Here is a 12,998-nt window from a genome sequence, read left to right on the forward strand (position 1 = left end):
AGCATAAAAAAAGAATTCCAAATACATTATGTAGGAGATATAAATTATGTATTTCTGAAATGTAATTATATAGTTTCATTGCAATATACACAAAATGTAATTATATTTGTGCATACACGTGTGTGTGTGTGTGTGTGTGTGTGTGTGTGTGTGTGTGTGTGTATTTCTCTTCATATCTATCTCCCTCTGAATACCATCATAATTAGAAGATAAGGCATGGCAAATTAAGTAAGGCTGGGAAATGCATTTGCTTGCAGCGTATACGAACTGCATTAGGATATACGATAATAGCATATTTGGAACCTGGCGACCTCTCTGGACAAGCTGATCTTTGTTGTATCAAGATATTTTACAAGATAAAAATCTTTTTAATGATTTCATTAAAYAGCTGGATTCAGTCACTGCAAAAGCATTGTGAATGATTACTCAGAACTCTTTGTATATGTATTTTCAGTGTATAGGCCTGCACAGCATATGATGCTACCTGACCTTTGAAAATTAGCTTTTATTCTCTAATCAACGGAACCAAGTACTTCTGGTTTCCTTATCATGCAATGTTTTTTGAATTCTAAGGTCCAACATTAGTTGGAAGTGGCAGCCCATTTACCCAGCAAAAGTAAAATGTATAAAGGTTTACATAGTACAATCTTGTGACTGAGATACTAAAATCCCATATTCCAGGATAATTACTGCAATACTTACAATTCACTCCAGGCATATATACATGTATATACATATAAAAGTGTGTATATATACATTACTTTACAGCATAAACATTATCTCCATCATGTGGTAACAAGCATATACTATAGGAATTAGACTTTTGAACTGCCTGGTTTCAGGATACTGAACACTGTATCCACAATGATCCTCTAAATTTTCTTTCTGCATCTTTAGAAAAGCTACCCTTACTTCAAATGGAAAACAAAACAAAACAAAACAAAACAACTAGAAGTAATGGTAGTAGAGTACCTATAAGCCCTGCTGAGCATCCTACTACACTTACCACTAAATGGAGTACTAATTTCAGACATGTGTTACCCTTATTCAAATTTTAAGCCTCATGCCTGGTAGAGGAGGCCAGAATGGGTATTAAGCAATTGCTGCTCAACACAAAGGCTRTCACAGAGACTGTTCGCCTGCTCCATTGCTATAATTATCTATGCAAGGCCTTTATATGTCAAACTTGCTGCATGCTGGCACCCTCAGGAAGGCTGGAAGATCTTTAGAGCAGCTCCCCATGTTACCAACACCTCACTAGTACCTTTATCTGTAGTAGTAGTAGATAGTATAGACAGTAATCACTAATAAAAACTCAGTTCCCTATCAGCTTTGATCTTTACTCTCTTTTTATATTCTTTCAAACAAAAGTAGCCATTTTTAAATGATAGAAAATATGACTGTGTAATCCAGTACTATCATCTATTCAACCCAATCTTAAATCTTAATCTCCAAAGAACTCTTACCTGCTAATGCATCCCGATAAAGTTGTACAAAATGGTTAAAGATATCCTTGGGCAAACATTTTTCATCAGGTAAACACTGCAAGAGAATGACTATCTCTGACTGCCCCACTGCATGCATCCCTTTTGTAGTGAAACACCAGCACTTCCTGTTCACGTCTGCAGAGAGGAAAACATAGATCAAAACACAAAATCAGAATTTCACAAAACATGTCTAAATTTCACTACAGCTGTTGCAAGAATCAATTTTAGAGCATGCATGGTGATCTCTCTCACACAGACAAATTACATTCTAAATCTGCTACCTTACAAGCAAGCACATCCAAACAAAGAGCAGCTCAACAATTCTGGGTTTGCAGCTAAGGAAGAGCCGCAGCATTACAGCTCCCAGTCAGATCTTGGGATTAACACCACAGAGCAGACCTTTAGCAGTTTCTGTGTCAAAATTACAGCACAGGATTTGAATGTGAATGAAAGGGGACAAAACCAGACTGTTGACTGTGTGTTTCACAAGCCTGACAGCTAAACCAGTTTCAAACAGAGATCTCTCTCTCCCTCTCAAGATGGATAACTGGATGTCAGGTATTTTTTGAGATGTCAGTGTTTTCTTTCATATGAGTGTTAATAATAACACATGCTCTTCACAATTCATTTACCAAGAATTCTAAGTTACTAGAACAAAAATCTTTCATCTAAATACATATATACACACATATACATACACACACACACACGCATATATATACACATATATAACACATACGGCTACCTAGCCAGATGCTGAGATATTCATAAGCAATATTTTAATTATATGAATATTTTACAGAACCAAAACACTTTGCTACAAAACTGTCTTTTTCAATTTTTCAAATATGGTTTTCTTACTCAGCAGAGACCAACTGAACTACTAAAATGAGAGGCAAYCTATATGCCTCCTTATTTGTCTCTCCCTCCCTCAGTGCATGYACACACACAGAAAAGGGTATGAGAGATATCCGGTGGGCAGAACTGCAGAATCAGCATGTTACTAAGGGATCTTGTCGGCTTTTTCTAGAATATGAAGTTAAGCAACCAGAGGAAGAATGAGGGATAAAACAGCTTGCCTTAGTCAGTCAGACAGGAGATAAAGACTCAATTTTTGAGATCAATCTCAAGAAATAGTTTACATTTCCTATGCAAAATTATCTGTATCAATGCCTAAAACACTGCAAAAAGTTTTTATAATGTAAGTTAATATGGCTAAGTACAAAGTTTTAAGTCCATAAACATTTTCAAAGACTATCTTACCAAATAAAAATGCTGCTGTTCCCAGGAGTAATACACATGTAATTTCCACTCCCCCCCTCACATCCCAAGCTTTATTCAATAAAAGAACTTACAATTTACAATTTTTACCATTGACAGCAAATTTGCATTTAGAACAAATACAAGAGGGTCAGGGCCACCATCCTCCAGCTGCTGCATAACAGAGATCTGAGAAGGTCTCTCTTCTACCGCATAGTCTATAAGAGAAACAAGTAAACACATAGTGAAGTCATTAACCTATTGGTACAGTATTCTGTATTACAACCAGTTAAGCCTGGCTTTGTGGCATTTTTCCTGACCTTTTAAAAAACTTTATTTGAAGTATTGCTGGTTTGATTGATTGCTTCTTAGGCRCAGTGAAACTCTAATAGTATTTATATGCATAACTCCTGTACACTCTTTCCATTAGGAAAGCATAGTTTGTTTTATAAATCAATCATTTTTTTTAAATCTAGTGAAGGAGAAAACAGAAATCAAATAAAACTGAAGTCCAAAATGATAATGAAGTCATTTATATCACAGTAAAGCATAGCAACATCAGTCCTGGACTACAGACACAGCACACAGTCCATACCCACAACACAGAACTTACACTTGCAGTGCATAACTAATAGGAAGGTAACAAAGGGGGCAAACAGTACATAAAACAGTATTTTCAAAAGATCACAGAAGGTCTGAATCCCATATAAAATGGATCGAAACTGAAAACTCAGAAAATGTGTGTGGTTTCCCTCTGTGATTAGCTCCATATGACTAGCAAATGTAAATTTTTCATCTATTTGATTATAATCCATTCTGTATTTAAGCTTTAACAAAAAAAGTAGTTACACTGATGAAAACAGATTCTGAAAGAAATGTATTATCTTTCATGCTATAATTATCTAGAAAGAAAGGTAATTTCACTTTCTAATGTGAAAAATGTTTTTGAAATGTTTTTAAAAAGAATTACAATATTGGRAGTAAAATGTTGCAAGGAGAATCCAGTATGTGACAGCATATGAAACAAAATCAACTTAGCATACAAAATAAGATTTACGTGAAGTTATCTATATAAAATTGATGCACTTCAAAGATGTGGGTTGTGTGCAGAAAAGTATACTGCAGTTTAAGTAGTTCACTCCTTGTATCTTTTTTCTGGAAGAGACTGAATAATTAGGCACCCACATGAACAGCTAACACAGAATGGAACAGATTTGTTTTGAAATGAAATGCTGCTTGCATATTTGTTTTTGACAGTACCCTGCAATAAAAGGTTACTTCCTGCTTAACATCAGAAATAAATCCTGCTGGCAAAAATTAATAGAAATATAAAAATCARAAACAAAATCTAAGCTAACTCAGGAATGTATTATAGGATGTCATGAAACAGATTGTGGAAAGCAACTGTCAGAGAAAGAAAAAAATATTTTAGTCTTTTAAAAATTATTTTTCTTTTCCCGAATCCTCCATTTGGATACCCGGGGAGTGGACATCACAATTACTAAAAACTTCACTGCAGGCTAAGTTGTGTAATGGTGCCACTGAATTCAGTGCTCTGGGATGCCTCAGATAGASTGAATGTTCCAAAAGCCTTCCTCAAAGGCAAACATGAATATTCATATGGCTAATTAAAATGTATCTCTGTGTGGAACATTCCCCACAGTCCGATCAGTGAAAAAAACAGCACTTATTTCTGGACTGAGGTTRATGTTCTCTTTGGTTTTGTTTTTACCTTTTACAGTAATTTCATTGCCAGAATGGGGCTCTTCCTGGACACTAATAAGGATCAATGATGCAAATGAGTGTCGTGACRTTTAGCCATATGAGTACTTACTGTGAATTTCTTCAGATCTTCAGTATATTGCCAGCATTTTACTTTTAAAATAAGTGTAGTAACTTAATGGATTGCCTGCAACTGGTAAGCATTAAAACTAGCTAACAAGTTTTCCTCTCACCTCCTTTTACTCCAGTGGAGATGAGAATTGGAGGAAGACCATCTTCAGGAATTAGATTCATTGCACTGCCAACAGGACTGCCAACCTGAGTTATACTTCCCGAGAATACTGAAGTGTTATCAGTCTACAAGAAGCAAACAATAAGAAACGACAACATCACAAAAGTAATAATGATAAAAATATAAGAGATGGCCGACTAGATTGCTAGATGTAAGTGAAGGAGTTTTGTCTCTGCTAGGGAAGCAGAAGTACCAAGTAACTTGTCTCTTTAAAAATAGATTATAATGATGATGACTACTGTGTGTGAACTATACTAAAAAGCCTACTTAGTCAGAGACTGCATATCCTTTCTCTTTCACCACACATATCCATTTCCTTACAAAATGTAAAAAGAATACCCAGGCTCATCTGACCTTCTGCAAAGACTCAATTCTCAYATGTAGTGTAATGCTTTTAAAACTGTTAGATTATAGCTGTATTTTCATGCATAAATCTTTTTAGGAGAAAAGGTGTCAAAATACTCTTCTGCTCAATACTCTGACAATCTTATTTCAAACACCATACTGACCTTGACTCAGCTTTTTTAAAGCATGTATTACACAAACATCCTTCGTACACAAGCTGCATAGCCTAAAACTCTGAAGCCGCCTAGCACATGGATCTCACACGTTGCCCAGTGCTCTGCCGTACAATAGCTCATTTCAGTCCAAAACATGCTTATTTTCACAGACATTTAAGTGAGGGCACTTGCTATGTAACACACTAAAACAGGCCTCAACAGATTTTCCAGATTAGTCTTCTGAAATCACCACAGAGGCTAATATACTATTCATGGCCAAAGCCAAGTATTGTATTTTGAGCACTGAATAGCATAATGCTCCTTACTTCTGCTGATAAAGTGTTGTTCGTCACGGGCTTTGCTGGATCATGTGACACTGCTAAGGTTCCAGTGGAAGTTGTCCCAGCCACTGTCAATTTTGCTGCATCGGCAACTTCTCCATTGGGTAATATCCCATCAGCAAACCAAACTCGCCTTTGTTCTCTAGGCTGAGCCACTGAGAGAAAAAAATACTGGATTTAACATCTCATAGCAACATTGACATGAAAATTTGTGGGCAGAAAAGCAAAATAATAATAATAATAATAATAATAATTCAGAGAGAAAGGCTAGAAGGGACTTGTGACATCCTCTAGTTCATTGCCTGTGGCAGCAACATGTGCAGCCCAAGACAAACATCTACTGAGACTAGTTTACTTGTCCTTAAAAACCTGATTTCCTACTGAGAGCAGGTATATTGCAACTGGCACTAGCTAGAGTATTTAGAAGGGATGAAGTGCATGCATTCTTACCAATTTTTTACTACAGTTAGACTGAAGGAAAAAAAGAATAGAAGCATTCTTACCTTCTGCTCCAGGATGCTTTAAAACTCCCACAGGTACCATGACAGTGGGAGGCGGAGAGCTCAGGGCACCTGAGGCCTGAGCCTGCTGCAAAGGAGGGATAGTAGAACAGTATTCAGCAGGGTTGTTAGGGTTAGGACTCTGGCTTGAGGCACTCATCATGTTCTCCCAGGCTTGAGCTAAAGCAAACAAAGAACAAGCAACATGAGCACAGAAGAATGTACCTGAGACTCCATAAAACTGTGTTCTCAGCTGTGGTAGCTCTGAGCTCTGCTGCCTTTCAAGGGCCATCTCTCTTCCTTTATTTTAAAGCCCAGGGAACTTTTAAAGAATAAAATGCAAAAATGCATGAAGAAAGAGCACTGATGCTACACAATGTAAGTATCACTCCGTATTGAAATATTTTCTGAAATTCATAACAATGAGCTTTGACCTGAATGGTGCTTAGCTCCTCTTCCCTCATTTTGTTTCCTCTTCAAAAATTTAATTTAAAATGTTCAATTCTTATATGTTTACCACTATTGCATTCCGTAAGAGCCTATCGATGAACACTAGTTCCTATCGTGAATGTTTTATAACCTACTGGACAATTGAGCAGATTTATCTTTTCCACCTGAGAAAAGCATTTTGCATCTGTTTTTGTCCAGTGCAGATCAGTATCAACAACTTATATTCCTAACCATAAAAGAGCCCATGCTATTAATTTCCGAAGACATGACTTGGGCCTTAATTCAACTACCCAAACTATAACACATTAAAACTTCTCTGTCAGCAACATCAATTACAGAGAAATCTCTCCTCTAGCTAGCAGAACAGAATATATCTCCATGATGATATTTCTTTTGTGTCTTTAAAAAAGAGCTGTAGCTGTGCAAGGTACTAGGAAATTCAAATGTGGGTTTACACCTTCAAGCTTATTTTTATGTTACAAATAAAGCATTCCTCTAAACAGGCATAAGTATCATGCCACCTGAGCCCTTTCCAGAACAGCTAAGAAAATCTGAATAAATCATGTACATATTTGCCTTCCTTTGGCTATGAATCGTCAGAAAGCTTTGGTAAAGTTAGTAAGACTGAAGTAACAAATGGAACACAGCAGGACAAACTCCCTCCCTCCTCCTCCCATCAACCTGCAGCACCCACAGAGTGAAATACCTGTCATGAAAAAGGCACTGACATTTCCTTCTGAGAAGAAAGATTAATTAAATTCAAGTGTTTTAAACTGCAATTCTGCATCCACTTGGAGTACAGGTCTTGAAAGAAGAAAGAGTTAAAAATGCACAAAGAAAATTTACATCTCTAGGATCTCTTTATTAGAAATTTCACAGCAAGGTAAAAGCACATTTTGAAAGTCTTCTCTCAATCAAGCAAAGGGTCAACTCAACATAGCTATCAATTGAAAGTACAGCAAAAGAGGTGGGAACACCTATTAAGCACATAGCTTGTCCGTGGATAAGTGCCAGAAAACAGACGAACACACACACACACGAGTGAAATACAAAAGTGAAAYTGAGCAACCAAATGAAATAATTGTTTTAAAGTACGATTCCTACACCCATCTCCAAACCTGTGCAAAGACTAATGTTTATCCTGCTGCACTGACTGAAAAAAATCTGAACCAACAAAGAAACTGCACAGATCAGGAGGGATCAGATGATCAGGCTACAGGGTACCTAACCAGTAACAGAAAGCACCACTGCAAAGCACTGCAGCAGGGACAGAAACACCGAAACAGAGGTAGCTCAGAGGCAAATGCACCTAAGCATGCAAACAGCACTCCCCCTGCGATAAACCAAGCAGCGGTGTCACTGCTCGCTGCCATTAATGTGTATCCATGCTGGCAACGCGACAGAAAGGCTTTTAAAAGGAAATCATTATAACACAATCAATTTTATTATACCTTTTTACAAGAACCTTTTTGGTTTCAACTGAAGTATTTTCAGATGCCTCCTTTCCCCCAGCGGAAAACATATCCTACTCACCACAAAAAGAGCCAGCTGCCTTTTGCAGGTGTGTGTGTGTGTGTGTGTGTGTGTGTGTACTTCCTTGTTCTTGTACACCTTGAAATATGCTACTTTCTACATCTCAAAATACAACATCTGAAATCCCTTGGACAATGTTATCTTCAAGACTCGGTCTTAATTCTTTGATATCACAACCTACAATCTTCTGTCACCTTATGTATTTGGCTTACAGTGAAGAATTATTAATAATTAAAATCTACCACTTCTTCTTCCAAGCACTGCACAAAGATTATCTTATTAATCTTTAATCTTTTTTGAGACAGAAAAGAATTATTCCTGTTTAGTAACAGAAATTGTCTGCTGATTTTGGACGCTCATTTCAAGACTGAGCACTCAGTTACTTTCAACTGAACCTGCACGTTTACTCAACCTCCCTGGAGAAAAATAAACCTATGCACTTTTAAGTTTAGCTAGACGCTCACAAAAATTAACAGGTCTTTTTGAAAACAGTAGCCCAAATAATCTATTATATAGTAAGATGTAAAGATAYCACCATAATTATCTTGTCTGAGCTTCAATATACAAGAGAACTTTCCTGTTTAATTCCTGGTTGAACTGTAGCAGTCATCTTTTATCAAAACCTTCAAACTTTATCTAAACGTTTGCAGCAATAAAGGGTGCACAGCAACTCCCTAGCCGTTGTTAGGATAGCTATCCCAACGGTTGGAGGTCTGCGTTTCGAACTGGAATTTGTCTGGTTCCGCATTCTCTTCACGGCAGGTTGGAATGAACCTGTCAGCCCTTCCTCCGCAACTGAAGAAACTTCTGTCATCAAGTTGCAGTTACCCGGACACACGCTTGTACACTGAGATACAGTCACCTATTCATCTCACCATTAATAAACCAAAGAGAGAGCACCTGGAATTTCTCATGAYGAGACAAGTTTTCTCATGATTTAAGCATTCGTGTGGATCCTCTGTCAACCTAACCCAATTTTTGTATCTTGTGAACTGCAGATATAAAAACTGAACACTGTGTCTTTCATCAACAGCTGTCTCAGTGTCATGGAAAATAAGTCAGCTGGACAACGTAAGTACCCAAATGTAACTGCCAGCTCAGGCAGACCTTAAAATATTCAGAAGCCCAAGGGTATACTGATACAAATACTCTATGTTTACTTGGAGTTATACCTCACATCTAAACTGTTAACGCTATAAAGGGCAAAATACTAATGAGATCCAGTGGCCCTTTGGTCTAAACCAAATACAGCCTTTCCTTATGCCAAGCACAGCTAATACAACTTCTTGTTTATTGTACTTGTTAACTTTGTAAATACCTCTTCTCTCATGCTGTGTCCCATCTACTCCTCAGCTTTTTAGCCATGACATTGTGCTCGGTTTGACAGGCTTTCCAGTAAAATGGCCAAAGCAAGGATCAGAACTCAGTTCTCTGAGTCTGGACAGCTTTTTAGGTAAGACTTCCTCCTCTAGCACCACAAAGCTCAGGAGTTAGCAGCAAGAAAAGCTGAGTTATTTTGTGGATAAATACTACTTCCCAATTCCTCTGTAGTGCATAGCTTAGAGGAGGCACAACTGCACAAACCTTCTCTTTGGTATCTGACATAAGAAAGCAATAGGACATGTAATATAAATCAAAGGACAGAGGAGAGTGCTTTGAGTAGCTTCCTGAATTAAAAAAAAAAAAAAAACTAAAACTAAAACCAAAACCTACAAACTCTGCACTCCTGCAAAATAGCACTCACAAATGAAAGCTTTCAAACCTCATTGCAACCTTACCGGTTGATAATCATACTGAGTTTAGGAATCCCCAATCTCCGCAGGGATCCCAAACAGATTTACCAAGTGTCCTTGCCATGCTAGAATACTTGCCCATACAGAGCATTTTGAGCAGGCCAAAAAAAAAAGAAAAAAAAAAAAGAAAGAAAGAAAGAGAAAGATAAGAAATCATCACTGCAGCTCAACACAGAGCCAGTGAAGCTCTGCAATTCAGATTCTCCTTCCACTCACCATTCATTAGTACTGAATGGCAGATTACACACACTCTAGCTTCCTTTCGGTCCATGTACAGCAACTTGCATTTCAGGCTGCAGCATGCCGCACAGAAAACCTGGAACCCAAGARAAAACAAAAATAGTGTAAATCAAAAAATGTGACGAACAGATGAACTGAGATAAGATCRTATCTGTAGAGCTCTAGACATCCAGAATGGATGTATATTATGTAAATTATCAGTGTTTTCCCATTAAAGYCACAGTGATTAATACACACCCAGTGACACTTTCCTACCAATCCTCCTGTAGTAGTATTATGTGCACCACATAAAGGCATGTCCTCCTGATACTACATGTATTTTTAAAATGCATGTCTGGCATAAATGACAATGGGTTAATAAATTTGTACCATATTACAATCCCYTCACAAAATTAACAATTTACAAATTAATTTCAGGCTTAGAAAAAGCAAGAGGACTTCCTAGAGTCAGCTATATTTAAATGTGCAAGTTTTCTTTACGTAAGAGGTTTCTATGGCACAAATTAATTCAAAGAAACMATTTTTATTTGCAGCAAGGCAATTCATCTATATTAGCAACTCAGTAACGTTTTAATCTCACAGACAACAAGCTCTTCCTCACTTAAGTGAACAGTGATACATCAAAAATGTTTTTAAATATTCCACGTATAAAACAAGGCATTTTTAACACAGCTGAATAACATTAGTGCTGCAAGAAAGCCTAGCTCCATTTATAAAAGCAAGCTCATATTTCCATGATTACAAGCACTACAGCATCACAGGAACTGCATTTTATGCACACTGRCTACTAAGGGGGAGCATGGTGCAAAATCCCCAGGAGGGAGCTGCTGTAGAGGTGCATTTGCATTGCCAGCGCTTCTCACCTGAACCAAATCTAACCATTCCCAGKCGTGGGCAGGAAACAGTGTTGAGGCTTCCTCGACACGAGCAAAACCATAAAACATGAGTATGGCCTGCGTGCCAAAAAACCACTTGCATGCAGACATGATCCTACAATAGCATTTGCATCGCAAARTCCTACGGAACAGACAAATCAGGATGTCCTAATGATTTCCTATTTGTTCTAAATAATCATTTTAAAAAAAATCCTATTTCCTCAGGGCTGCTAYTCAGGCAACATACGAAGACATTGATGAGTACACATTTTATGCAGAGAGGTGATACCCCATGCAGGAAATTCAGAAACACCAGCAGCTCCATTATAAATGAGCTCAGATTTCAAGAAAGAATTTCAAATTTTACTTTTAGTTGGATTCTGAATGTACAATTAACCACATGTTATCTAGGACACTTTATTAATCCAAACAATCACTCCTTTAGTACTTCCATTGTAAACAACCTACGTAGGCTCCTCATATAAAAAAAATAAGCCTAATTAAATTTCAGACAAGTTAAACATCACTCCAAGTTGTGACCACTTTGAAGCCTGTTACCTTCACAGTCCCGCAGTTGCAAGCGTTTGAAAAACACAAAGCAAGCTCCAAGTTCACCATGATGGCTCAAAATCAAATGTGAAGAAAAAGCTCATCCTGTTTCAGGCAATTTTAATATTACCTAATTAGGTCAACTTAAACATTTTAGAAACAAAAATGTAAGCATGGATATACTACCATTTTCATGAAAAGAAATACAAAACTTCCACGCACGTGAAAACTTACTTCTAAAAAATCTCAGCAAATATACTTTTAAAATCTCATTTCTATATTTACACTTCAATCGAATTTACAAGAACTCCAAGGAATATTACTAATAACATCACAACATATTTTAGACATATTTTACTTGATTTCATTTCTCTGGGAAAAACTTCCAGTTGAAAGTCCAGCACTGAACACGGAAAAATCAATGTCTTCTACGGTAACCAAAAGACTAAAATAATTAGTGTGTAATTTAGGACCCTTTAACAAACRAGACACTGTGCATTCAGCAAGGCTCCAGAGCACGATGATCTAAATACTAAAAGAGAAAATAAACCCAATGAAAGAACATCTATACCTCTTCTCTCTGGCTACATCAGCTTTCTAATAGTAAGAATCAAGCACAACTGACAATTCGGTCTTGTGATCAGCAGTCATCAAGTCATTTATCTCAGTATCTCATGCTTAYTAAAAGAAAAGAAAGRAAAAAAAAAGACATAGTACCACAGCAAGTTTTTGTGGTACTAAGGTTTTGGCTTGACTGGGGGTTGTTAAACAATTGTTGYTAGGGGCGGAGGGGGGGTTTCTTACATTTTGGTGAAAAAAGTAAGTTTTGGTTGGCAGTAATAAGATGGCATATAAATTTTCTGTTTTTTTCTGTCAAGTATGGCTGTTTCATCTGACAATGGGAAATACATAAATGCGTACAGTAAAATCTATGAATGTGTTCACACACATTCTTCAAGTTCTTAATTTTAATCCAAATTTTCTTGTAAAYGTGTTAATTTCTACCATACTCCTGAGGCTCCCATCTTCCATTAATTTTGCAATTATTATCCTAAAATTAAAAACACAGACAGACTTCCCAGGTGCCACTCAACTATTTTTAAAYGCAATTTTCATTCCCAAATGAAACAGAGAGATTCACCCCAACTACAAAATTCTCTCATGATGCCAGTAACGCTCAAAAGGAAATTGTTAGGCTAAAGATTGTGTTGAAAAATCCTTACTCGCCTGATTTCTGCCATTCACCTGAAGGCAAGTAACTGCAGGYGCTGAAGACACGGTCCTTTACGAGAAGCTCGTACGTTTAACAGAAACGGCGGAAGCGCCCCCACGATTCGGTAATTACCGCCATGGCAGGCTCAGCTTGCTTTGGGGATGAGCATCTTAACCAGAGAGCAAGAGCAGGCAACAGCGAACACTTTTGTCCTGAACTAGCACAGCCAGATTCGCGAGAGCT

The 12,998-nt window shown here is 37.3% G+C and overlaps 1 protein-coding gene across 1 annotated transcript in view; it reads right to left on the reverse strand.

Annotated features, from left to right (window-relative positions):
* Positions 1–12,998, reverse strand: part of ZFYVE9 (zinc finger FYVE-type containing 9) — a 58,616-nt gene that overhangs the window by 18,250 nt on the left and 27,368 nt on the right. The window contains exons 5-10 of the mRNA XM_085308033.1: positions 10,095–10,194; positions 6,106–6,282; positions 5,588–5,757; positions 4,703–4,826; positions 2,843–2,965; positions 1,467–1,622 (exon numbers count right to left, since the gene is read on the reverse strand). Coding sequence (XP_085164159.1) covers positions 1,467–1,622; positions 2,843–2,965; positions 4,703–4,826; positions 5,588–5,757; positions 6,106–6,282; positions 10,095–10,194 — 850 coding nt within the window. The remainder of the gene's footprint in view (positions 1–1,466; positions 1,623–2,842; positions 2,966–4,702; positions 4,827–5,587; positions 5,758–6,105; positions 6,283–10,094; positions 10,195–12,998) is intronic.

This window comes from Rhea americana, unplaced genomic scaffold (genome assembly GCF_003343005.1).
Source record: "Rhea americana isolate MKP2758 unplaced genomic scaffold, rheAme1 scaffold_27, whole genome shotgun sequence".
Classification (NCBI taxonomy): Eukaryota; Metazoa; Chordata; class Aves; order Rheiformes; family Rheidae; genus Rhea; species Rhea americana.